The following is a 24,430-nucleotide window of genomic DNA, read 5'->3' as shown; positions in this document are numbered from 1 at the left end:
GCCTATCAACAATATTTCTCCACGTTAACAAACTGCCAACAAAATTTCACATGCATCTTTAGTATCTAAGCTCTATGTCCGAGTGATCCTATTATTTTTTTTTTTTACTTCCATCGTTTAGCTCTTGCTAGTATACACTTGTAGCCTAGTAGCATGATTGTAACCATTTAACGGGTAACCTCGAAATTAAACTTGCCACTCGGTCATACCTCCACATGCATAAATCAATAAGGAAGTTATTCCGTCTTACCAATAACATTACCAGGGAGAAATTTTAATTTTCCCGTATAGAGTCTAACACGGTTCAATTTTGAATTAGTCGGAGTTTACTAAATTTTGAACATACTCCCACCTAACAAAAAAAAATTAAAATTAGAGTGGGTACGGTGGCAAATTGTACCAATCCATCTTATCATTAATAATTACAAAAACTAATGATGTACACACACGGGGACGTGATGATCCTGAACCACCTAATAATTTAAAATCTCATCCGTCGGAAAGCAACACCGCGGCTGACGACGACGGTGGGGAATAGAGAAGATCATAAGGGGCCCAAAGACTATCCAAAGGACAAGGACGATTAGAATCAATTCTAAGCCAAGGTTTACCCTTCCCACTCCAATGTAACAAACTAACAGGCCCTGGATGTAAATCTCTACATAACCCTCTAATATTATCACCCCCTAATCCATGTTGATTCCATCTATGCTCAATTCTCTGAACTTCACCTCCAAAAACCAGCAAAAATGGCGGCAATGAACCCAGTTGGTAAATACGGTGTCGTTTTTGCAATCTCATCCAATTCTCTAGTTTCGAAGTGAATCCCCCTTTTCTCCATTTATTTACGTCGATTACCATAACCCCGGTGTTGAAGTAGCAGGGTGGTCGCTCTCGTTTCTGGAAGGTTCTAGAGAGTTCTGAGGTGGTCCAGAATTTCGGGGTGAAGTAGCTGGTGAAGTTAGCGTGACAGTATTCTGGAGCACCCAATACGTGGGCCCGAAGATCGATGTTCCAGAGATTGGAAACGTCGTCGACGACAATGAGATCGGAATCGAGATAAATCACACGATCGACGGAGTTCGGGAGGAGTTCAGCGAGGTAGATGCGCGCGTAATTGAGGGGTTGGTCGAGTGCGCGGCGGACGGAGGTGGAGATTTTGCCGCGGACTAAGAGAGGGTCGAAGTGGAGGAGAGAGACTGAGAGAGAAGGGAAAGTTGAGGTGATGGTACGGTTGAGGTTATGGAAGTGGCGGGAAGAGGTTAAAAAATGAAATGCGATGTTTTCCGGGCAAGCCGAATGGCGTAGAACTGAGAATACCGCGGCTATTGAGCCGCGGAGGTATGTTGTATCGAGGGTCATGGCAATGTGGATTGTTGAACCCTGTGTTCCCGCAACGGCGCAGTTTGGGCCGTTGCGGAACGCTGGGGCTTCGCGGAACCGAGGGATATCGGTTGCGAAGGCGAGGGTGAGGAGGGTGAAGAGGAGGGAGAGTGAGAGGGGGAGTGGCATCGTGGTGGTGGTCTAGGATGGAGGGATAGGATATTGAGAGGAGATTTTGGTGTATTTTTATTTGATGGAAAATTGTTTAATTTGTCTTAGTTGAGTGGAAAAAACAATGAATATAATCGGTGGAGTAGGGGGTGAGGTGGGGTCAAGGAGAGTGATATTGTTGTTAGAAATAAACAAACAAATGGAAGAACGCCAGGCTGGAAAGATGGGTCCTTTGATTATAGTTTGTTTAAAAGGGAGGGTTGTAGGAAAGCAATTTGAGGGAGTAGAAGAATTTATGAGGAAAAGCTGGAGTGAGTAATAAAGAAATAATAAGTGTTCTTAAGGGACGTTTTACCAAATTGAGCTTTAAACGTAAACTATTGACAAAAATGGTTGCGTGGCAAAACTATTTACCAAACTAAGCTTCCAGGGTAAATCGCTGTCTCGGACAGCGTTTTACCCCTGGTTTTTTTTTTAAAAAAAATTCAACTGGTAAACGCTGTCCCAGACAGCGTTTTACCTTCTGTATTTTTTTAAATTCAGTAGGGCATAAAACGCTGTCTCGGACAGTGTTTTATCCTTGGGTTTTTTTTTTTAAAAAAAATTCAATGGGTATAACCGTCGATTGCAGCATGCAAGCTGTTTGCTGAAGCTGTTGGAGGACTGCAGCATGCAAGCTGTTTGCTGAAGCTTGTTTTCTGCCTGGATGCTGGTTGCTGTTTCCAGCAGAAAAGCGCTGTCTGAGACAGCGCTTTATGTTCAAGCATAACGCGCTGTCTGAGACAGCGTTTTATGTTCAAGCATAAAGCGTTGTCTGAGACAGCGCTTTATGTTGAACATATAAAATAGTTGTAGTTGAATTTTTTTTTAAAAAAAACCCAAGGATAAAACGCTGTCCGAGACAGCGTTTTATGCCCTACTGAATTTAAAAAAATATAGAAGGTAAAACGCTGTCCGAGACAGCGATTTACCCTGGAAGCTTAGTTTGGTAAATAGTTTTGCCACGCTACCATTTTTGTCAATAGTTTCCGTTTAAAGCTCAATTTGGTAAAACGTTCGTTCTTAAGATCCGTGATTGAGGATAGCGATGGTATTGAGTTGGGATGGTTCTATTTGGTCTCGGTAGAAAACTAGGAAATATTTTTGCCAAATTTTAGGTTTAACTCTATTCCTCATGGAAATGTTTGTTTTGAGTTTCTTAAATAGAGTATAAGATATTTTTTCTTTTCGGATACTATAAAAATTTTATACGAGTAGCATTTCTAATGTAACTCTTAAATGGACCTGCTTTATACTAATTTATTGTGGACCCCTAACATTAGAGACACGGTTATTTTATTAATAAAAAAAAATCACTATATTAAAATAAAGGTTATTATGTTGAAATAAAAGTCATTGTGGCATTATAAAGGCTATAAGAGGTTATTTTATTTTTGTTAATGAAACTTTTTATATACTGGTCACTATAAATAACAAAGGTTACTATGTTAAAATTAACGTCACTATGTTTAACGTAATGTCGTAATTCGGGTTTACAATATTGTTAAAGGTCACACAAGTTTTAATAAAGGTTACTATGTTAAAAAAAAAAAGGGTTATTATGTTAAAATTAGGGTCAATATGTTTCATATAATATCAGTTGCGTGCGTATAAACCTCGAATTCCCAATACTTATATTGTAGTTTTGGTCCAAGTAAGATTTTTTTGCCATTCATATATTTAATACGATAATACCCCATTCAAAAAATTCTCATATCTAATATTTTCTTCATTTATTTTCTTTTTTTAATTGCATTATTTGAATTCTTAAACTATTCACAAGGAAAAAAAAAATTAGAAGAAAAAAAGTAGCCACTTTATATATATATATATTTTTTTTATCCATGTACGTATTGGGATAAAATATAAATTATAGAGTATGTAGACTAGTTTTTTTTTTTTTACATACATATCGGTTATTTGTTAATGACAATATAAAATATATGCGGCGTAGTGATAAACATTAGTTTTTCTTCAATATCTAATCATCAAATAAGATTAATATCTATCATTTTAAACATATAGATAAACTCACTTGGAAAATAATTTAGTAAGTAGCAATAAATTGTGGAATTTCATCTTCAAAGATTATATTTTTATTATACTTCATCGTTTAACTTCGTAGTTAAGCTTTAAGTGGTCAAATCTTATACACTGTACTCCCTTAATTTGTCCCCCCAAAAAATTCACCGTTATCTACTCGTATTTTTTAATCACCTTAATCCAGTCACTTTATCATAAAGTGTATATTGCTTTTTATTCAACTTTTTTTTTTTTTTGTGAGACGGGATTTTTCAGATTATTCACCTTATTATATACAACAAATGACTTTTATTTTAGAACAAAGAAAGTAAACAATTTTTCCTTTTTGCTTTTCTTTTTATTTATTTTAATTTTAATTTAATACAAAGTATTTATTTGTAAAAAGTTTGTCCACATAGATACATAATTGACTTTTATCAAGAAATTTTGGCATTGCCAAAAAAAACAAGCATTTCTCTTTTAGGGATTACATTTGTTGTGGTCCATGAAAACAACTATATTGCTTACAAGGAAATGTGAGAACGATTATTATGAAACACTCCATAACATTAAGGCAATGAAGTAATTCAAGCTTTAAATGCAGTATGGTGTTATTACACTCATATTGACCTAACCAAACGACCAACTTGTTGAGCATTGTTAATTTCTCAAACTCCATCTTTTTCTACTCTTGGAAAGTAAGCTTAATTGACCAACATAAATGAAAAGTGTACATCTTGCTTACTATTTACTCTGAAAAGTAAACAATTTGCTTACCATTCAATTTTTATGGGGGTACATATAAAAGTATAATCTGAAAAGTTTGCTGAGAATTGACCCAAACTTGAGTGGCTTGGCTATCACTCGTACAAAAATTGTGACAATAGAACAATAGGAGTTTCTTCCTCATATTGTTTAACCCACACCAACAAGATTTTCATATATAACGCCAGGCCCGTTTAATATATTGTGTACGTCTTGTGTTTGAACAAAGTCGGGCCTAAAGAGAAAACATTATTTTAAAATCTTCTAAATTATTTTTACCTTTTTTTTTTTGAAGAATAAATTATTTCTAATATAATGAATGTAATAAAAACAAATCTATAATTACTCGTAATACATAATTAAGGACACTATAAGTCTCCCTCAAAAAAAAAAAAAAAAAAGAGGACACTATAAATCAAGATGTACATTGAGAATTGTGCACAATCAGTTCTAGAAGAAACATAAATGAATGAGGGAGTAAATAGCAACAAGATACTTCCTCTTCAATTTTTTTTTTTTTTTTTTCTATTAAACTTGCAACACTTTAACACATAAGTTTGACTAATAGTATATTTAAATACATATTAGTATAAGTAATAAAAAGTTTATATTATAAAATCGATCTTGCTAGTGAGCTTGTAAGTGACCCTAACTAATATAAAAGTAACTTGTTCCTTACCAAAAGCCTTTAAGTGACCCGAACCAAGAGCCCTATACTCATTACAAGTTATAACAATGATCAAATCTTCACAAACAATAAGAATGCACCAATATGCAAGTGTTATGTAAGTTATGTGGGGCTTGAATCCACACCATGTAACTTGTACACTATAATTGCTATACTATTTGAGTTAATAGCCTTATAATTAGACAATTTCCATCTTTATCATAACAATGTGTTAAGGAAAACTTTTGGAAATATCGAACATTCGCCAACTAATCAGCCTAGTTCAGTAAACATTCTTTTCGGTACTGTTTACTTAATTGTAAAGTCATAGGTACCAGGTCAGTTTTTATTGATCTCTACAACACTTTTACTTCTTGATAAGAAACCTTTCGCCAATTTATTCAGCTATTCATACAAACTTACAACATAAAAACTAACTAAAATACAAAACCTATTCTAGAGATCTTCATATTCTTCAAGTCTTGAAGCTTTCTTTGATCACCACATTTGATTTCTTCTTTTCCTTGAACATTATTCAAGAAGGCTATCAGTCTTCAATTACTCAGAATAGCTTTTACGGCACATGAGAAATAATTGATAATACCAAAACAGGCAGCAACCAGTTAAGTTGTTTGTCATCGATCACTTCAAAACCAAGAACCTAACAATTACCACTGTGCCTATGTGTGTTACCTCCACTTCACTACCACAAGAATAGTTATACTATGATCAATAGCCTTAAAATTATCAATAAGAAATGAGATATTTAAGATTATAACACATATGTTCAGTAGATCCGTTGTCAATTGTCCAGTCAGAATTAAAATGTGAAAACAGGCAAAGCTTACCTGTTCCAAATGCTGCACTGTCATCTTTTGTCGCATCATTCTCGACTTTCCTTCCGAGAAACACTAGTATTCTAATTTCCCATGAACTCCTTGAAATTGCTATATTGATCCATGCTCAAAGAAGTTGTTACAACATCTCCAATGACACTATCATCATCAAAATTCTGTGCAAAGTTTGCAAACTTCTTAGGATTCTGCTTGAAGTCTTATGGATAACCATATATCTTGAAACATCTTTCAATAGTGTGACCAAGAACCTTGCATTGATCACAAAAAAATTGAATATCTCATGTTGTCAAATCTTCCTTTTCCTTACTTGAAACCGAAAATTCATTTTACGAATCTGAGAATTTGGCTTTGTAATTACTATTATCATAATTGAAATTTATTCTGTCTGCTGCAAAAGCATAAGACTCAGTAGAAATTGATCTATTGTCTTCCATAAGATCATGAGAATGTACTACAGAATGTAAAGTATTAATCACTGACTTGTGCGTCTCTTCTTAAATCAACATTTTATATGCATGAGTAATTGCAACTAATGGTTGCATCATCAAAATATAGCCTCTAACCATAGCAAACTGCTCATTTATTAGATTCATCAAAAACTAAAGGAAAAATTGGTTTTATTAATCCCAACTTTGGGCCATTTACTTTAATTAATCCCAACTATCGATTATACCCGAATAATCCCAATTTTGGGGGGTATTGACTTTATCAGACCTTACCGGTTATCAAACCTGTAATAGCAAGTCATTTTCCACGTGTCAACACTCTATAGGTCAAAAAAATTAAATTTTAAAATAAATAAAAAATAAAAATAAAAACCAAATCAAACCCAACTAAACACCTCCCAACCACTGGTCTGCCACCCAAGCCACGACGTCGACCGACCTCCCTCACTACTATCCCCCTGCGCCGGTTTCTCCCCTCCTCTCGCACCGGTGCTACGACCCACCACCCTCTTCTCCTTTTCTGGCACTCCCCAACAATCGAAACCCCCTAAACTCACCTCCTTTACTCCACTCCCTCCACCATCGAAACTCCCTTAAAACTACTTCCCTCACTCCCGAAAACCTCCAAAACCCCTCCCCCACCATCCGAAAACCCTAGCCGCTAGGGTTTTGGGGTGGGGGAGGGGCAGTTTGGAGTTTTTGGAAGTGGGGGGGGGGGGGTTTCCTTGGTGGTTGCGGGCTGGGAGGGGTTTCGGATTCTTGGGTAGGGGTTTAGGTTGGGTAGTTCGTCGGGATGAGGTATCGGCTGAGGGTGGCGGTTGTTGTGGGCTAAGAAGGAGAGTTTTCCGGTAGCTAGGAAGGGGAGGGGAGGAGTTTTCATTGTTTTTTTTTAAAAAGAATTTTTAATTTTTTAGCCATTTAAAAGGTGACATGTGGCAATAATTAAAAAAATAAAAAAGAGTTCACCTTTTTTTTCAGGTCACGGGTCATTTGGACTTGATAAAAGAAAACGCCCCCCAAAGTTGGGATTATTTAGGAATAATCAATAGTTGGGATTAATTAAAATTAATGGCCCAAAGTTGGGATTAATAATACCAAATTTTCCAAAACTAAATTAACCTTTGGTTTTCTCTTTGCTTCACCAATTTCTGAGTAATATTGTAAGTACAACCACCACATATACACACTAGCAAAGGATTAATACCATCTTACTCCTCCCAAAGCATTGCCCGAGTTCCTTGCTGCAATTCAATCAACTGCTGCTATAATGTAAATAGTTGAGGTCTAGAAGATTGCCATAACTTTCTTCAAGATTTTGCCAAATTTATCTTGTTATAGTAAAATAGAGAACACTTTTAGTCAAAACTGGTTCTAAAGCACTTAGAATCCAGCTGATTACTAAATCAATACATCTTCTCCAAGCATTGTAATAAGCATCATCAGAATTGAATTAGGCATTATATTGAAATTCAACCATTAACATAACCTAATTTGTTTTTAGCAGACAAACCGATCATCATTGGTCTCTTCCAATCACCATAACCTGTGCCAAAAAACTAAATAGTGTAGGGAATTTCACCTCGCCCTACATGTGGGTCATGTTTTTAAGCATGGCGGCGCTCCAAGGAAAAGAAGCTAGAGAAAAAAAAGTCGCCAAAAAGTTATAGGAACTTGTAAACCGTTCACGGGTGTGAAGGTTACACCCCATTCACAATCACAGAGATTGCTAACTCCATAGTGGTCCGGAACCATGACTAGATGTTCGGGGATGATGGTACGAATTTGACCTAAGAGAATCCAAACCCGCCCTAAATAGGCCTCTACTTGATTCTTATTGATATTCATGCGCGTTTTTCGATCAATATACATACATCGAATTAACCCTAGACCTATTTAATCTATATTGGTTGATTATTAATGCATAATCAAATCAAATATTGGTGATCACTTAAATTAAAATCATATTAGCCTAAATCAAATTATTAATTACCTTATTAGGTGTGATTCCAAGTACAAATTCCCTTTAAACTTGCAAAAGGGGCGTGATCAAGCAATAATAATAAATCATGAATAATCAAGCAACATATGATTAATATCGCAATCATCATCATAATAACATCATCAAAACATCGTTATTAGTAAGATCCTAGGCATGATACTAAACAGATCAATAACAAACCTAGCATGTCACTAATAACAAAATCAACACGTTATCCTGAAAATGACACTAGAAATCAAAATAGCATCCTCAACACGATTTCTACTCCAAAATTAAAGAATAATAAAAGGGTAATTAAATTACTCACTTTAATGCCTCAACCTTCTTGCTATTAAAACAATACGCACGTTAGTAAACTTCAAGAAAGTTAAATCAATAAAGTAAATAAATCAAATATGAATTGAAATATAGATTTGGGACCAAACTCTCAGAACTATCAACCTTTCACGTCGAGGTTGAAGACAACGTCAAGTATGGTTTAGAGTATTCGAATCACGTAAAGGAAGTATTGTATTTGTTTTGGGGTGTATCAAGAATGTGTTTAGGCTAAGACTAAGAACATAGGTGTTTGATGATTGATGATAGGTTTGTGATAAGTATTGTTGATGATTGTTGCTTATTGATGGTTATTGTCCATGATTTGGAATGGGGATAACGACCTCTATTTATAAGGAAAAACAGAGTCGAAATGACCAGAAAAAGATCAGAATTTGAACAAAAATAAAACACCTTTTGACGCGGCGTGACAGGGTTGTCACGCTACGTTGGCTTTTATTGCAAATTATACGGAGTTTGATTTCTAATGGAATTATGATGGTGAAAAACATCCGAGCGTCTTTGAATTTGAACGGGATAAGGATTATCATTAGAGAAGTTTTATTCAATCTCGAACTCTTTTATCTTTATCTTTTTGGGAAGGATAAATTAGAACCTTTTAGAGGATTAAAGAAGTTCCTAACTGGTTTAGGATTAGGAGTATGATCATATAGGGGCTAAATAAGATATTTGGACTCCACATAACCATTAGGTCGTAGCTAAGGTGGACCTAGGTTCGGTTTGGGCTCGGTTTAGTATTTTGGCCATAACTTATTCATTTTAAGTCGGATTCGAGCTTATAATATATTGGAAAACTCTTTTCAAACCCCATCCAGATAAGAAATAATTGGACCGGGAACATGGACCAAAATAAACTGGTTTGAACTTTTTTTATAAATTGGGCACGAAATGAATGATTTTAAGGACATGAAATGGATGATTTTGGGTTTAAGGACACGAAATGGATAATTTTGGGTTTAAGAACGCGAAATGAATGATTTAGAACGTAAGTTTGACTGAGTTTAGAGAAACGTAAGTTTCGAAAACATAAGTCAAAGTAAGTCGGTAGAGACGGAGAATGATTTAGAACGTTCTATGATCCTAAATCATTCTTTTTAACGTCAATACCTGCTAAAAATGTTAGTTCTAAAAATAAAGGAGTTAAGGGAAAAGAAACGCGTATCTGGGTTTGCCGAGCACACGTCTTTGCTGGTGATGACAATCCACTTTAGGAACAGTTGCCAACACAAATCTTGAATGTTGAGCCCGACAATCCGATTTAGGGAAAGTTGTCAATGCCACGTAACAATCCACCATAGGAAATGTTGCTACAATGAAACGACAATCCGCATCTCAAAAAAATTGCCAAAGTCCAACTTAGGAAAAGTTGTCAACGCTACGTAACAATCCGTCAAAGGAAACATTTTTACGATCGACAATCCACGCCTCTGAACATAACTCTAGAAAGACAATCCACTTTCGAAAAATTTGTCAATGTTATGCGACAATCTATTTAGGAGAATATTTCCACAATCGATAATCCGCGTCTTGGAACATTTGCGGGACAAGCGAAACGACAACCCTCTTTGGGAAAATTGCCACCACTAAAATGAATGACAATCCACGTCGGAGAACCTTTGCCGAAATATTAAATAATGGCCCATGACAGTCCTCTTTGGGGGAATCTTGCCATGGTGAACTCGGTGAATGACAAGCCAATCTTGGAAAGATTGCCAAGGGAAATGACAATCCAATCTTGGAAAATATGCCAAGGGATTTGATAAATGTACGACAATCCAATCTCGGAAATATTGTCAAAGGAGATGACTTGTGACAATCCATTTTTGGAAAAATTGCCATATGAAGAAGATGTGTGACAATCCACTCTTGGAAATATTGCTAGAGGAGATGACAATCCAATCTTGAAAAATTGGCAGATAGAAAAAGCTGCGTGACAATCCACTCTTGGAAGCATTGCCAAGTGAGATGACAATCCAATCTTGGAAAAAATTGCCAGTTAAGGAAGATGCGCCTGAGCCCTGCAAAAAGTCAAATTTTTCCAAAGGACCTTGACAATTAGTTGGCTTGAGGTTGGCTCAAGGCTTGGTGTACCTGACTCATTGTGTAACTTGGTGTACTCAAATCGACTCGATGTGTTTTGACACGACAAGGCTTAAGGTGCATGGCTCGTGTGTGCAGACTCAATTTGATGTGGTGACACGACATGACTCAATGTGCGTGATTCGTGTGTGCATTGTGTGATGATTGTGCTCGTGCGACTCGAAAATGTAGAAAAGCAAAAATTTCCGTCATTTTTGTGGAGAGTATTGATGAGTGACATTTATGTCACTCTTAAGGTGTAGTTTTAGAGTCATTTTTGTGCTTGCTTTATCTTATTTTCCCCCCTTTTCTCTTTTGTTTTCTCTTTTAAATAAAGTTTCTTTATTCTTGTTAATTTTCTTGTGGTTTTAGATTAATTAGTAATTTCTATTAGTTTATAGTTTATTTCTTATTTTACTTGATTTTACTTGTTAGTATAGTTTTATTTCTTATTTCTTTGATTAGTTTATTTATTTTCATTTTATTATTTCAATTTTGTACCAATCCTGTCCTCGGTCTTGCTCATGTTTGTAGGTGTGGTCGAGGTTCAAGGCATGTGTTACAATGTCCAAATGGAGTGAGTCTCGAGTTTGAGATAAGGGCATCGTAAGCTGCCATGCTTCTTACTGCCACCTCAACCGTCACCCCACCTTTGTTAGCCTCCACCACACCAGAATAGACCAAAATCCCCTGCTCCTTCTTTTCCAAATCGCAGCCTTCACCGAAGCAGCTACCACCAATCTCCACCAAACCAAGGCAGCAGCCCCTGCTCCCTCTTCTCACAACCCACAAATCGCAACCCCCGCAGCCACCACAATCAATCACCTTCTCCCCTCAACCCAAGCACACACCAGCCCGCATCACACCACTGCAACAGCAACCCTTTAGCTCTACCGTCACCGCCAATCCACCAAACCGCATCAACCGAAATAGAACAGCCACCCACAAGAGCCGTTCACAGCACCTCACCGCAACCTATCTTCACTCCACAGTCATTTCCCATCCGCAATTGACGCAGCTCACATCACACCACCATCGCCGCCTCCCTCACCAAGCAGCCACCAGCAATCCTCCAAAAAATACCGAGCCGCTGCCATCATTTGAACCTCAACAAAGCCCCAATTTGATTCAAATTGCTCGCGGGTGTGTAGTATACATGTGCGGGATTTGTTATGGAGTAATCTCTTTTGCTAAGGTTTTGGGGATGGTATAATTGAAGCTTGAGCATGTTTTAGCTATAGGATTTGGTTTGATCATGATTAAAGCCTTTATATGCTTGATGTTCTTCAATTTCCTTGCAAAATGCATGTTGTTTGTGAATTGAAGGTGAATTGATGCTTGATGATGCGATAGCAGACCTTGCTAAATTCATTGTTGTCGATTTGCTTGATTGTACCTCCCAGTATATGGTTCTAGTGCGATAGCATAGAGGCTATGTTAGGAGAAACCTTTTGACCCCGATAGGTGGCTAGATTGGACCTTAATTCGGCATTCAAATATACTTAGTTTGTGATCATTCCAAATTTTATACCTATGCTTGCTTGAGTGAAGCTTATACCTACCCATCTCCTTAGCATTTTAGCTTTTGTCTTAGTCTAGTCTAGCCTTGTAGTGTTAGTTGTCATTTCTTTTCCTCTTTTTGGCCTAGCTTAGTTGTTGGTACGGTGATGGTTGTGGAGATTAGCCGTTCTCCCTGGATCGACCCTTGACTTGCCACTAGACTCGTGTTTAATGTTAGGTTTAGGTATTATAAATTTTTGTTTGATTGAAGGTGTTTTAGTATCCAACGACCTAAAATATCCTTTATCAAGTACCGACTTTCTCCCGAAAAGAAAGACGTGAAAATAGAAAAGAGGTAAAGTGTTGGTGAAAATAGAATTTTTCGAACTTCCCCAAAAGGAAAAAAGATGAAAAGAATGAATCGAGTAATGATGCATGTTAAATGAGCTTAATCAAGTGTATGCATTAATCGTTGTATTAAATAGTGCAAGGATTGTAGCATCCTAGACTATCTCAATTGATGAAGAAAGTATTTGGGTAACTTTGGCTCGGAGGCTAAGTACCTCATACTTTGTGATGATGATGATTATGAGTGATTTAAGATGACAAGGCATGCTTCAAAGTCGTATTAAAATTTCATGAGAAAGGGTTCCTAAGGGAAGGATTATTTGGCTTTGTATTTGTGATGTGTGTGAAAGTGACACTAAGGTTAGGCTGCAAAGGCTAAGGGTGTGGAAAAATATTTTGAGAATAGCCAAATAATGGTGACTCTTAGGCTGGGTAGGCTAATGAAAGTCGGGATCAAGCCCCCTAGTCTAGCTTTAAATGGATAGGGATGAGCATATGATCATGATGTGAATATAAGTGAATGCATTTTTATTACGGTCGCACCCTAATGTGAGGTTGCCTACGTATCCGTTAGGAATCAGGCCGAATGTAGCTCTAGCCAAACCTCGCACAAGTGTGTGTATACCTCAAGGAGGTCTTTCAAAGGTTGTAACGGGGTTAGGCTAAAGGTTGAAGAAGAAGGGATAAAGGCTCAAGACCCAAGATAAGCCCCCAAGGTGTGCAACCTTGCATTTAAATTAGTATTTGTATGCTTGAGGTTTCTCACTTTTGAACTTATTTTTGTTTTTGCATTTGAGATTTGTATTTGAATCTTGATAAGTGTAGACAATCCCGATCATGCGGTTTATCACTCACTTGGCATTCATGTTTCTTAGGCACGGTGCCGAGCACTCGATAAGAGACGCAATCTGAGACGTGTTCATATCAAAGACATTGGAACACTTGCCCTTTTGCACACTTTTATTGCTTTTCTGAACTTTCGAAATTTTGGGACTTTGGAAAAAATACTCAAGCCTTTTGTAATTGGCTTTGAAATTTGCATAAGTTGCACCCCATCCCATCCAAGGTTAGGTAGATGTGGGTTGAAGAAAGGAAGGTCAATCGTTATAGACGAGGCTCAAAGTGGTTTATCAAAAGAGATTGCATATTTAAAAGGGTGAAGGTGATTTGACGTGGCTACAAGGGGTGCCTCAAATCATTGGTATACCTTGTGCTTAGTTCGACAATTTTTTTTTTTTAAAATGCAATGCAATGCAATGATCATATGCAAGGAAATAAATGCTCATTTTATTGAAAATGGAAAAGGGTAAAAACAAACTCATGAAGTAAATATAAGAAAAAGATGGAAGGTGCCTATGCTGAACTTATTGAGGAAAGGGGAAAACAAGAAAAGAAAGAAAAATCATGAAAATCCTAAAAATCGAAGTGCCTTGTGCCTTATTTCGTTATCACTCGGTCTTCTTACCAGCTGGAGGGAACAGAAGCTTATTTACATCAATGAGACCTTGAATAAGGTTTTGAAACCTGTAGCATTCATCAGTTGTATGGCCGTTGATTACCTCGATGATATTTGCAATAAGAGTTGGAATTCCATCTTGAAGATCGCTTTTCTGGTGCTGGATCTTCAGTAGGACCAATAGGCTTGATTAAACCCCGATCGTAGAGACGATCGAAAGCGACATCATAGGATATTCCAATAGGTGTGAGTTTTCTCTTGGGTTTCTTGGCTTTTAAAGTATACTTATCAAGGGCCTAGATTTCATCGGCATCGATGCTGTTAATGTAGTTTCTATGGGAAGAAGCGGAAGAAGAATTGTCGTTCTTCCTGCTCTTGTCATTGTTGCATTGTGATTAGCCTTCAAGAGGTCATCTTCAATGTTAATACCTATATCATAGACAGCCTTGAAGGTGATTAAAGGTTGATTTTTAGGTGCTTATAATACTTGTCTTGAAGGTTTTTGATGAACATTCTCACGTAATCTTTTTCGCCTGGGGCCTTGATCATCCTAGCAGAATCTTCCTTCCACCTAGTATAGAATTCGGTGAAGCCTTCGTTGTCTTTTTGTTTCAAGATTTCAAGCTCTCTATAGTCAATCTGTACTTAGACATTACACTTGTACTTGTAAATAAAAGTGTGCGTAATACCATCCCAAGTGGCCATTTTCTCAGAGTCCATAGAAAAGAACCATTGTTGGCATACTGGCTCTAAGGAAAGAGGGAAAAATGAGGGGAAGATTTTCTTATCAACCCCCTTGATTTCCATGACTATTTCAAAAGCTCTCAGGTGGAAGTAAGGGTTATCTGTGGGCTTGAACTTGGGGATGTCATTGGTTGAGACTTGTGCGGAAGAATTCCCTTATCCAGTGAGATTCCCTTGGTACTTATATCAATGTATATAGTCATTGGAAACTTGGTTTAGTGTCTCTTAGATATGCTTGATTGTCTCAGGCGAAACTTGTTTATTAGAATCTTCAACTTTCTCCATTCGAATGGTGAGTCCTTTGACAAGCTCGACAAGACCCTCATGGTCTTTTGGAGTTTGTCAACATCTTCTTGTTTGGTCGACATTGGTTTCTTCTTCCTTCGAACCGTGTTCGTGAAGAAGATCTCTTATATGTAAGAGTTGTTTAGAACTAATCGACCCTCTTTTCTTGACCAAACACTGTAGAAAGGGAAACCATGGACACTTATTGTCAATCACATGACTCGAACTCTATTCAACATGCATAGATAAGGAAAGTGTATGAGGTGAATGGTATGGAAAATGATGTAAAGGGAGAATATGTATTTGTAGAAGGATATGGAAATTTTCGGGAATAGGATGGACCCTCAATTCAAATGACGGAAAGGATTACTCATGCATGGACTTAAGACATGGCCATGGTGTGAAGAAAGTATATACAAAGTGTGTGAAGACTCGTGGGTGGTGATATTTACAAGACTCGTGCCATGTCCATGTGACTAGACATATGGTTAGACTTATACAAGACCAGGGAAAGACCATATACTGACGTTAAAGTGGTTGAACAATACAGTGGGACTCATTGTGAAGACTCGGAAAGAACGGCCAAACCATCGCACAGCGATGGAACTATCGCGTGGCATTGGTCCCATCGCACAGCGTCAATGCTTGACGCGCCGCGATGGAAACCCTCGTCATGCGCCACAAATTCGAAGTAATACGCTAGTACTGGAGCATTACAACGATATGTTTTCAATCGTTCTTTCGAAGGTTTAAGCCTAAAGTCTTCTAGGTCGAGCATATTCATACTTTATGAGTTCGTTTTAATTAACCAAATTATTAAGCAAGGTCCTTTGGGTTAGTGTGTATAGACATATGTACAAGAATCAAATCAAAACAAAGGGTTAGTGTAATCACAAGCAAGGGGTTAGTTTAATAAAAAACAAGGTATGCACAAGTAAGATATAAGCAAGTAGTCAAGTAGTTACAATATGATGCAATGAGTTTGTCACCTAACCATGGCTCTAGTTCTCTAAGGTCAAGGATTATGGTGTCCAAGAGGGTCCATGGTTAAGAGTCCGGATGCATCGCGCGGAAGCCTTACCTTAGAAGGGTTGGCACGATGGACGGGACTCCGCGAGTTAGACTCAACTCCATGGTTTGGTGAATTCAACAAACTCGGATGCACCCATTAATGCATGGAGCGTTTTTAGAGTGGACGGAGCGTGAATTCCCAAGGGCTAAAACCACATGTAAAACACATATGGGTTCAGAAAGGTAAAAAAAAACTAAATCGGGAAGTCAAATCGTTGAGATAGTACTAGAATCAGGCAAAACGCGAAGACAAAAGACTGGCGCAAAATCTCTTGAACTTGTCGCTGGAAGGCAGTGACTATCATCTGGCGACAGCTCTGTCGTGGTGCGACAAAGTTGTCGTTCAGCAATGGCGACAGTTCTGACGCTCTGCGGCAATTTCAATCTTCGATATTTTTTTTGATTTTTCGCAACGTCGTTTCGATTTTAGTTTTGAAAAATATTTTCGGCCTTTCCTACGTGTATGTCCAATGTTTTAACACATTACGGATGGTCTTTCCAATGCATACCTTTTTATGCTTATGCCACAATGTTAATCGAAATTACGCACATGAATATCAAGAATCTTTCAAGTCTCATCCACTCATTCTAATTAATTGCTAAACAAATTTAGGAATTAATTTAGAAATCCTCCCCAGTGGAGTCGCTAAAAACTGTAGGGAATGTCACCTCGCCCTACATGTAGGTTATGTTTTTAAGCATGGAGGCGCTCCAAGGAAAAGAAGCTAGAGAAAAAGAGTCGCCAACAAGTTTTAGGAACTTGTAAACCGTTCACAGGTGTGAAGGTTACACCCCATTCACAATCACAGAGATTGCTAACTCCATAGTGGTCTGGAACCATGACTGGATGTTCGAGGATGATGGTACGAATTTGACCAAAGAGAAGCCAAACCCGCCCTAAATAGGCCTCTACTTGATTCTTATTGATATTCATGCACGTTTTTAGACCAACATACATACATCAAATTAACCCTAAACATGTTTAATCTATGTTGGTTGATTATTAATACACAATCAAATTTATTATTGGTGATCACTTGAATTAAAATCATATTAACCTAAATCAAATTATTAATTATCTTATTAGGTGTGATTTCAAGTACAAATTCCCTTTAAACTTCCAAAAGGGGAGTGATCAAGCAATAACAATAAATCATGAATAATCAAGAAACATATGATTGATATCGCAATCATTATCATAAGAATATCATCAAAACACCGTTAGTAGTAAGATCCTAGGCATGATACTAAACGGATTAATAACAATCCTATCATGTCACTAATAACAAAATCAACACGTTATCCTGAACATGATACAAGAAATCGTAATAGCATCCTAAACATGATTTCTACTCCAAAATCAAAGAATAATAAAAGGGTAATTAAATTACCCACTTTGATGCCTCAACCTTCTTTCTATTAAAACAATACAGACGTTAGTAAGCTTCAAGAAAGTTAAATCAATAAAGTAAATAAATCAAATATGAATTGAAATATAGATTTGGGACCAAACCCTCAGAACTATCAACCTTTCACGTCGGGGTCGAAGACAACGTCAAGTATCGTTTAGAGTATTCGAATCACACAAAGGAAGTATTGTGTTTGTTTTGGGGTGTATCAAGGATGTGTTTAGGTTAAGACTAAGAACATAGGTGTTTGATGATTGATGATATGTGTTTGATAAGGATTGTTGATGATTGTTGCTTATTGATGGTTATTGTCCATGATCTGGAACGGGAAAATGACCTCTATTTATAAGGGAAAAAAGAGAGTCGAAATGACTAGAAAATGATCAGAATTCGAACGGAAATAAAACACCTTTTGGCACGGCGACAAGGTTGTCGCGCCACGTTGGCTTCTATCGCGTTGTGACACTACTGACGTGGCGCGTCAGTTCTAGTTTTACGCGATGGTTTTAAAGGATATTCAAGCTGTACGGAGTTTGATTTCTAATGGAATTATGATGGTGAAATATATCTGAACGTCTTTGAATTTGAATGGGATAAGGATTATGAAAAGAGAAGTTTTATTCAATCTCGAACTCTTTGATCTTTATCTTTTCGGGAAGGATAAATTAGAACCTTCTAGAGGATTATAGAAGTTCCTAACTGGTTTAGGATTAGGAGTATGATTATATAGGGGCTAAATAGGGCCGTTTCAGAAATTTGGGTGGCCCGGGGCGAAGACATAAATTGGGGCCCTAATTCACATATGATATTTTAAAATAAAATAAAAATTGGGTAGGCAAAAAAATACATATTTTATTACGCATAATAATTTTTAAAAACATCAAATTTCATATAGATAAAACATTGAAATTAAAGCCTAAGCGTTCATATGAAAATATTTCTACAAGCCTTTCTAGATGTAAAGTCACTAATAATAAATTAATAAGTATAAAAAAGAACAAAAACACCTGATTAAGTGATTATTTTAGCAATTGAACAAAAGACTTAGTACGCTCAATTTGCACTCTAAACAAATGTCATCTCAAGTAATAAAATCTGAAAAATAGAAAACAATTGAAATAAAAAAATTTAGTAAAATTAACCAAATAAAAATAAAATTACATAATTACATTATGATTATTTAGGAATGAAAAAGTATAAAATTAAAAAGTTAAATAAGAATTAACCTTAGCATACTAGCATTTTGATGAAAAGATGATCCCGTAGGCGTAGCTCTCGTCGACGGTCGAAGGTTCTCGAAGCAATTAGAACAATCAAAGTCATCAAACGAACCTATTCAACCAATAAATGAATTAGATATATTTTTCCCCAATTTTATAATTCTTGATTGAAAGAAATTGTAAAGATTATGAAAACTTAATAGAAAGTAAAGATTTTGATGAACAAAGTATAATATACAAAGAGGATTATATATAATTAGATAAATTCTCGTTGATAATTGAAGGATAAAATTACCGTTTATCATAATCACGAAGGAGAAGGAATTAATCTGACTGAATATTGAATTGAGATATATTTTGAAGAATAAAATCACCGACAAAAGGGAATAGAATTGAATTAATGACAGTTTTTTTTTTTGGTTAATCAAAATTCACTTAGGAAAGTGAATATTTTGGGAGAAAAATTAGGGAGGAAGGAGGTTTAACAGCGAAAATTTGGCGTTTGAAATTCTGAAACTATGGGGTAGAACTGTAGAAGGAGGTTGAACAGGAGGAATTAATACGCTTCTTCCTTTTTTTTTCTTTTTTTTTGTTATTTTTTTTTATAAATAATTATTTTGGGGCCTTTATTAAATTGAAGATGGGCTTTTGGTTTGGGGGCCAGGGCGGTCGCCCCACCTGTCGTGGCCTTGCTACGGCCCTGGGGCTAAATATGATATTTGGACTCCACATAACCATTGGGTCGTAGCTAAGGTGGACCTAGGTTCGGTTTGGGCACGCTTTAGTATTTTGGCCATAACTTATTCATTTTAAGTCGGATTCGGGCTTAGCTCTTTTCAAACCCCATCCAAATAATTAATAATTGGACCGGGAACATGGACCAAAATAAACTAGTTTGGACGTTTTTATAAATTGGGCACGAAATGAATGATTTTAAGGACGCGAAATGGATGACATTGGGTTTAAGGACGCAAAATGGATGATTTTGGGTTTAAGGTCACGAAATGAATGATTTTGGGTTTAAAGACACTAAATGAATGATTTGGATTAAAAACATTTTGGGTAAGGTTAGAAATATAGTCAAGGCTTAAGGAAACTTTGTGAGACTCTTCAACTCTTTACCAAACTCGTCAATCAAAGACATGAAAGGTACTCATCACTGGATTTGGTTTTTGAGGAGCCACAATCAGGTGTCTACAAATAGAAACATAAGCCATTTTAAGACTATCATTAGGATGTATGAAATAAGGTGAAATGGGAATTTGAGTAGGATCATGTGTTTGATCATTTTGCGCCATTTTTTATTCAAGAATGTCAAAGTTTCACAACAAATTTAACTAATCACTCCAGAAAAAGAATCAAGGAGAATAAAAAAAAATCTCAATAAATTGACAACAAATTCCAAAAAAAATTAAGAGAAACATTAAAAAAAAAAAAAAAAAAAAAAAAAAAAAAAAAAAAAAAAACGAATTCAATCAAGAAACTTACAAGATGTGAAGATCAACAAACAAAGAACTACGAAATCGCCATGAATAATCTTCGCAGCTTAGTTTTATATAGGGAAGGAGAATGTAAGAAAAAGGAATTTTATCATTGATTAAGTTAATGATTTACAGGCTAAACATCTATTTATATAAGAAGCTTGTACAAAAAATATTACAAGGAATAAATCATAACAAATTTATGTTGAGCTGTGAATACTAACAAACTCTAATTGATTGCATAACAAACTTTGATTATTAGAGCTGAGCTGGAAAACGACCAAGTGGTGAATTATATATGAAAAATGTTTAGCTTTGTTGTTTAGGGTCTTTCAAAGTTTTCGCTCTGGGCCCCTAAAACTTTCGAGACTGCACTAAGGTTTTATTTATCTGGCCCGTCTTCTTGCAATGAGAACACATAGGCCGATCCGACACATTACGTCCCCTGCTTGTCTGACCCCGAACAGCAAACCCAAGAGCCTCAACTGGCTTGCTTTCGGTTTCCTGCTTGGCCAAACGCACTCTCTCGTCTGAGTCACAAGCTGATATGTCCTATCAAGGTTTGGAATAGGATCTTGCGACAAGATGTTTGTTCTCTGAGAGGAATGAAAATCAGAACACAATCCCATCAGAAAATCATGAATTCGGGATTGTTCTAGCTGAATCTCGCGTATCCGGCCTGCTGTACAAGTAGAGCAACAAGTACAGGAAATTAAAGGCTCATAGTGGTTGAGCTCCTGCCATAAAGCGTGCAACTTCCCATAGTAAACAAACACATACATCGACTTTGTTTACTCGCACTTTGCAAGGGAAGAACGTAGCTACTGAATACGTGGTCCGTTCGTTTGAGCGAACCGCTTCGGTAGATGATCCCAGAAAGGTTTAACCACTTTAAATTTCAAAAGTGAGGATTTAATCTCAACATCAATGGTGTTTGTGATCCACGCATTAATCGCAGTCCAATCAGACTTTGTACAAGGAGGGTGCGGCTCTATGATTGTGTCATCCAAAAACTCGAACTTACGCCTTGCTTCCAAAGCGGTTTGTATGTCGGCCGCCCATTCATTAAGACAAGTAGGCGTGATATACTTCCCTAATTGGTCTTGAGGACCAAGAAAATAGAGTAAGTTGATTCTACTTTAGGTAGCGGCAGTGGAGGTGTGTCATCGCTAGCCATGATGTTTTATGTGTGAGAAAAAAAAAATCAAAACCTGCTAGATATCATGTAGAATTTCCACGGACACGGCTTGCATTTCTCATTAACTCATGAAAGTATATACATGTATAAAGTTCCTAACCCTAGAATTAGAGATATACTAAAAAGATAGGAATAAATACAAGATAAAATATCCTAACAAATATTTTATCTCAATAGGTTTTCTAGTTTTTTTATTGAAATTTATACGATTATAAACAGAGCGGATTTAAGTTCAAATCAATGGGGTCTTTTGATAAAACTTATTTTTTATCTGGTTACGAATTTTTACAAGATAAAGATATAATATTTAATTTAATTTTGAATTATTTAATATGAAAAATATAATATGAGTTACAAGATAAAGATATAATAATAAATTTAACATCAAATTATTTAATATAAAAAAGATAATATGCAAAATTTGAGTAACTAAATATATAAGTAGTTTCACGTAATTTGTTAATTTTTAAATAATTTTAATATAATTTATTTCATGACGTTTCATATCTTATGAACTAACAATTTCAAGTGAGCCTTACATTGTTTAACACACTTAAAATGGAGTTTAGAGATTATTAGGAGTATATTTAAGTGAGTCATGAGTTTTAAATAAGGGTAATAGTACAACTTTCACTAAATTAACTTTTTAATTAAGTGTGTTGCAAATATTGTGATACTTCTATTGTAAGAAAGTGATATAAGCATTAAAAAATATAATTTTATTTCAAATATAATACACATTCATTGCACGGATATATATATATATATACAACTTTGAATATACTTTATTGCGGATCTTGCACACATTTTGTTTGTTTGTTTCAGAATTGGACTCAAATTTAGCAACCGATACATTCCCCAAAAGATCACTAGAAAATTTAGAGTGCGCTACAAACGAGTATTCTGTTCTAATAAAAAAAATCTCCTCTTTACCCTCATCTCCAATTACGATAAGATTCTCCCTAGAATCAACACTAGAACCAAACCTAAACACATGAAATATTGTTCCGATCTCGGCCTGAACCACAAATATTGTGGTTCTCATTTGACTAATGATAGTAATTCCATTCTTCAATATCGGTTTGTCTCCTTAATCATTTCTTTAAAACTTTTAAGCCTTTGAAATGCATAAGAAAATAGAAAGACTAATTATAACATAAAACTCATTCATGCATAACAAAATTTTCTAAATTGATTGTCGATAGTTACTTCACTAACACCTATATATCGGTCAAACGAACACTCAAATCTAAATATAATTCAGTCATCTCCATAATTAACATAAGTATCGTCTAAAATCTCAAGAGATGGTACGATGAATAGATTGGGTGTCCTGTCTGCATGGACCATAATCTTCAGAGACTTGATCTCCACTAGAGACAAAATGTCATCTAGTGTTACCACTAGCATAGTATTATGTCTACCATAAAAGAAATTCATAGAATGTATAGAAAAAGTTAGAACAAAATAACTAAACATTAAAGGAAAAATATATTATCTCGCTCAATTATCAAATTCAGTAAATTAATCCACAAATTTTTTCAAAAATAACACACCTAGTTATCAAATTCAACAAGATATATAACGAGATATTTTCAAAACACTCAAGAAATTAATTATCATACGAAATTATCAAACTTAACAAGGACCTAGAAAAAGTTAAATGAGAGAGAAACTTAATGAGGGAAACGAAAACCCTAATCCACCACCCAAAAGTCTTCAAACATGAGAAACTCACACACACGGCCCACAATGAGCAAATCAATCCTGAATCTAGCCCAAACAAACTGGAAGCAAGGTGTCCATAGTGGAGACAAGTTCTAACTCTAACCCCTAGCAATATTTCTTTTCGCAAAAGAACCACCACCCGCTCAAGCGTAAGATATAGGTTTCGTGTTGATATTTGAGGCTGAATCTATAACCATAAGCCAGCCATGGATCTAAGCTTTAGTTATTAATGTCCTAGGGAGATATTTTTTCCAAAATTATTTTAACTAATATGTGGAAATGGAAAGGAAAATACTTAATGGGATAGGTGAAGGCTTCTATATAATCTAATGCCCTTCAATGGAAGATCTAATACTTGAAGGAGGCCAAGGTTGTGTGTTCATCATGGAGGCACATGTAACTAGTAGAAGTAAAACAAAGCCCAGTATAATGGGGTTACTAGTGGAATTGTTCAAAAAAGAAATCTTGGAGAGAATAACAACACAATAGGTAACACCATTAAAAGTTATGTGAATTCACTAGATGGAAACGAACATAAAGTCTATGCATCCTCGCAAAATAAAGGAAAATACCCCCTAGAGGGGCATGGATTGGGCAAACCTACCAAGAATTCTAATTTGTTGGCCCTTATTAGTATGGTGGATGGTGTAACTCTTTTATCCATGCACAAAAGTCTTGCCAAATAGATGACTGTATATGTATGTGAAGAATGCCAACATGATTTCCCTTAAGGGAAAACAAAACGATAAAAAAAATTAAAGAATATTATGGAGAAGAACAAAAGTAGGTAGAAAGAATGGACCAAAGTACATGGCTGTAGCAAGCGTCGAAATAACCATGCATGATGCAATAGTAATTGAAAACAAGGGAGGAAATTTAACAAGCGAGGGAGAAAGAGGTCAAAGAAAATCCCGAAAAAGGTGGACACCAAAGAAAAATAGTGCATGTGGCTTGGCAAAGCAAGGTGATGCGGAAAACGGATATGGGTTAAGGTGTTTGGGTGATGGGTTATGTGTCTAGGCTAGGTGTTTCTGTGGGAACAGGGTAAGGAAAGAACGAAGTTCCTGACAATGAGGAACTTGAGGGTTGATTGGCAAGGAACACTCGCAATACTAATCAAGGATAAGTATGGTTAGAGTTGAACACTCACTCTACTAACCATAAACAAGCTAATCCCGAACACTCCGGATTAAACTCACAAACTCGAATCCACGAGTTCAAGCTAAACTTGAACCCACAAGCTTAAGACAAATAAGACATAAAATATCTTGAATTGTTGTATTTCA

The 24,430-nt window shown here is 36.1% G+C and overlaps 1 protein-coding gene across 1 annotated transcript; it reads right to left on the bottom strand.

The window, feature by feature from the left end:
* Positions 1-372: 372 nt before the first annotated feature.
* On the bottom strand, positions 373-1,601 carry LOC110691268 (probable galacturonosyltransferase-like 3). Its single transcript, XM_021868192.1, has one exon. It carries the CDS (start codon positions 1,510-1,512, stop codon positions 490-492), a length of 1,023 nt encoding a protein of 340 aa, XP_021723884.1. The 5' UTR covers positions 1,513-1,601; the 3' UTR covers positions 373-489.
* Positions 1,602-24,430: the final 22,829 nt, after the last annotated feature.

Source organism: Chenopodium quinoa, unplaced genomic scaffold, assembly GCF_001683475.1.
Source record: "Chenopodium quinoa cultivar QQ74 unplaced genomic scaffold, ASM168347v1, whole genome shotgun sequence".
Taxonomy (NCBI): domain Eukaryota; kingdom Viridiplantae; phylum Streptophyta; class Magnoliopsida; order Caryophyllales; family Amaranthaceae; genus Chenopodium; species Chenopodium quinoa.
The sequence above is the reverse complement of the archived record's forward strand: the minus strand, read 5'-3'. Positions and strand labels throughout refer to the sequence as shown.

Coding starts and splice junctions, on each gene's coding strand:
- LOC110691268 (XM_021868192.1), bottom strand. CDS start 1,512: ATGCCACTCCCCCTCTCACTCTCCCTCCTCTTCACCCTCCTCACCCTC.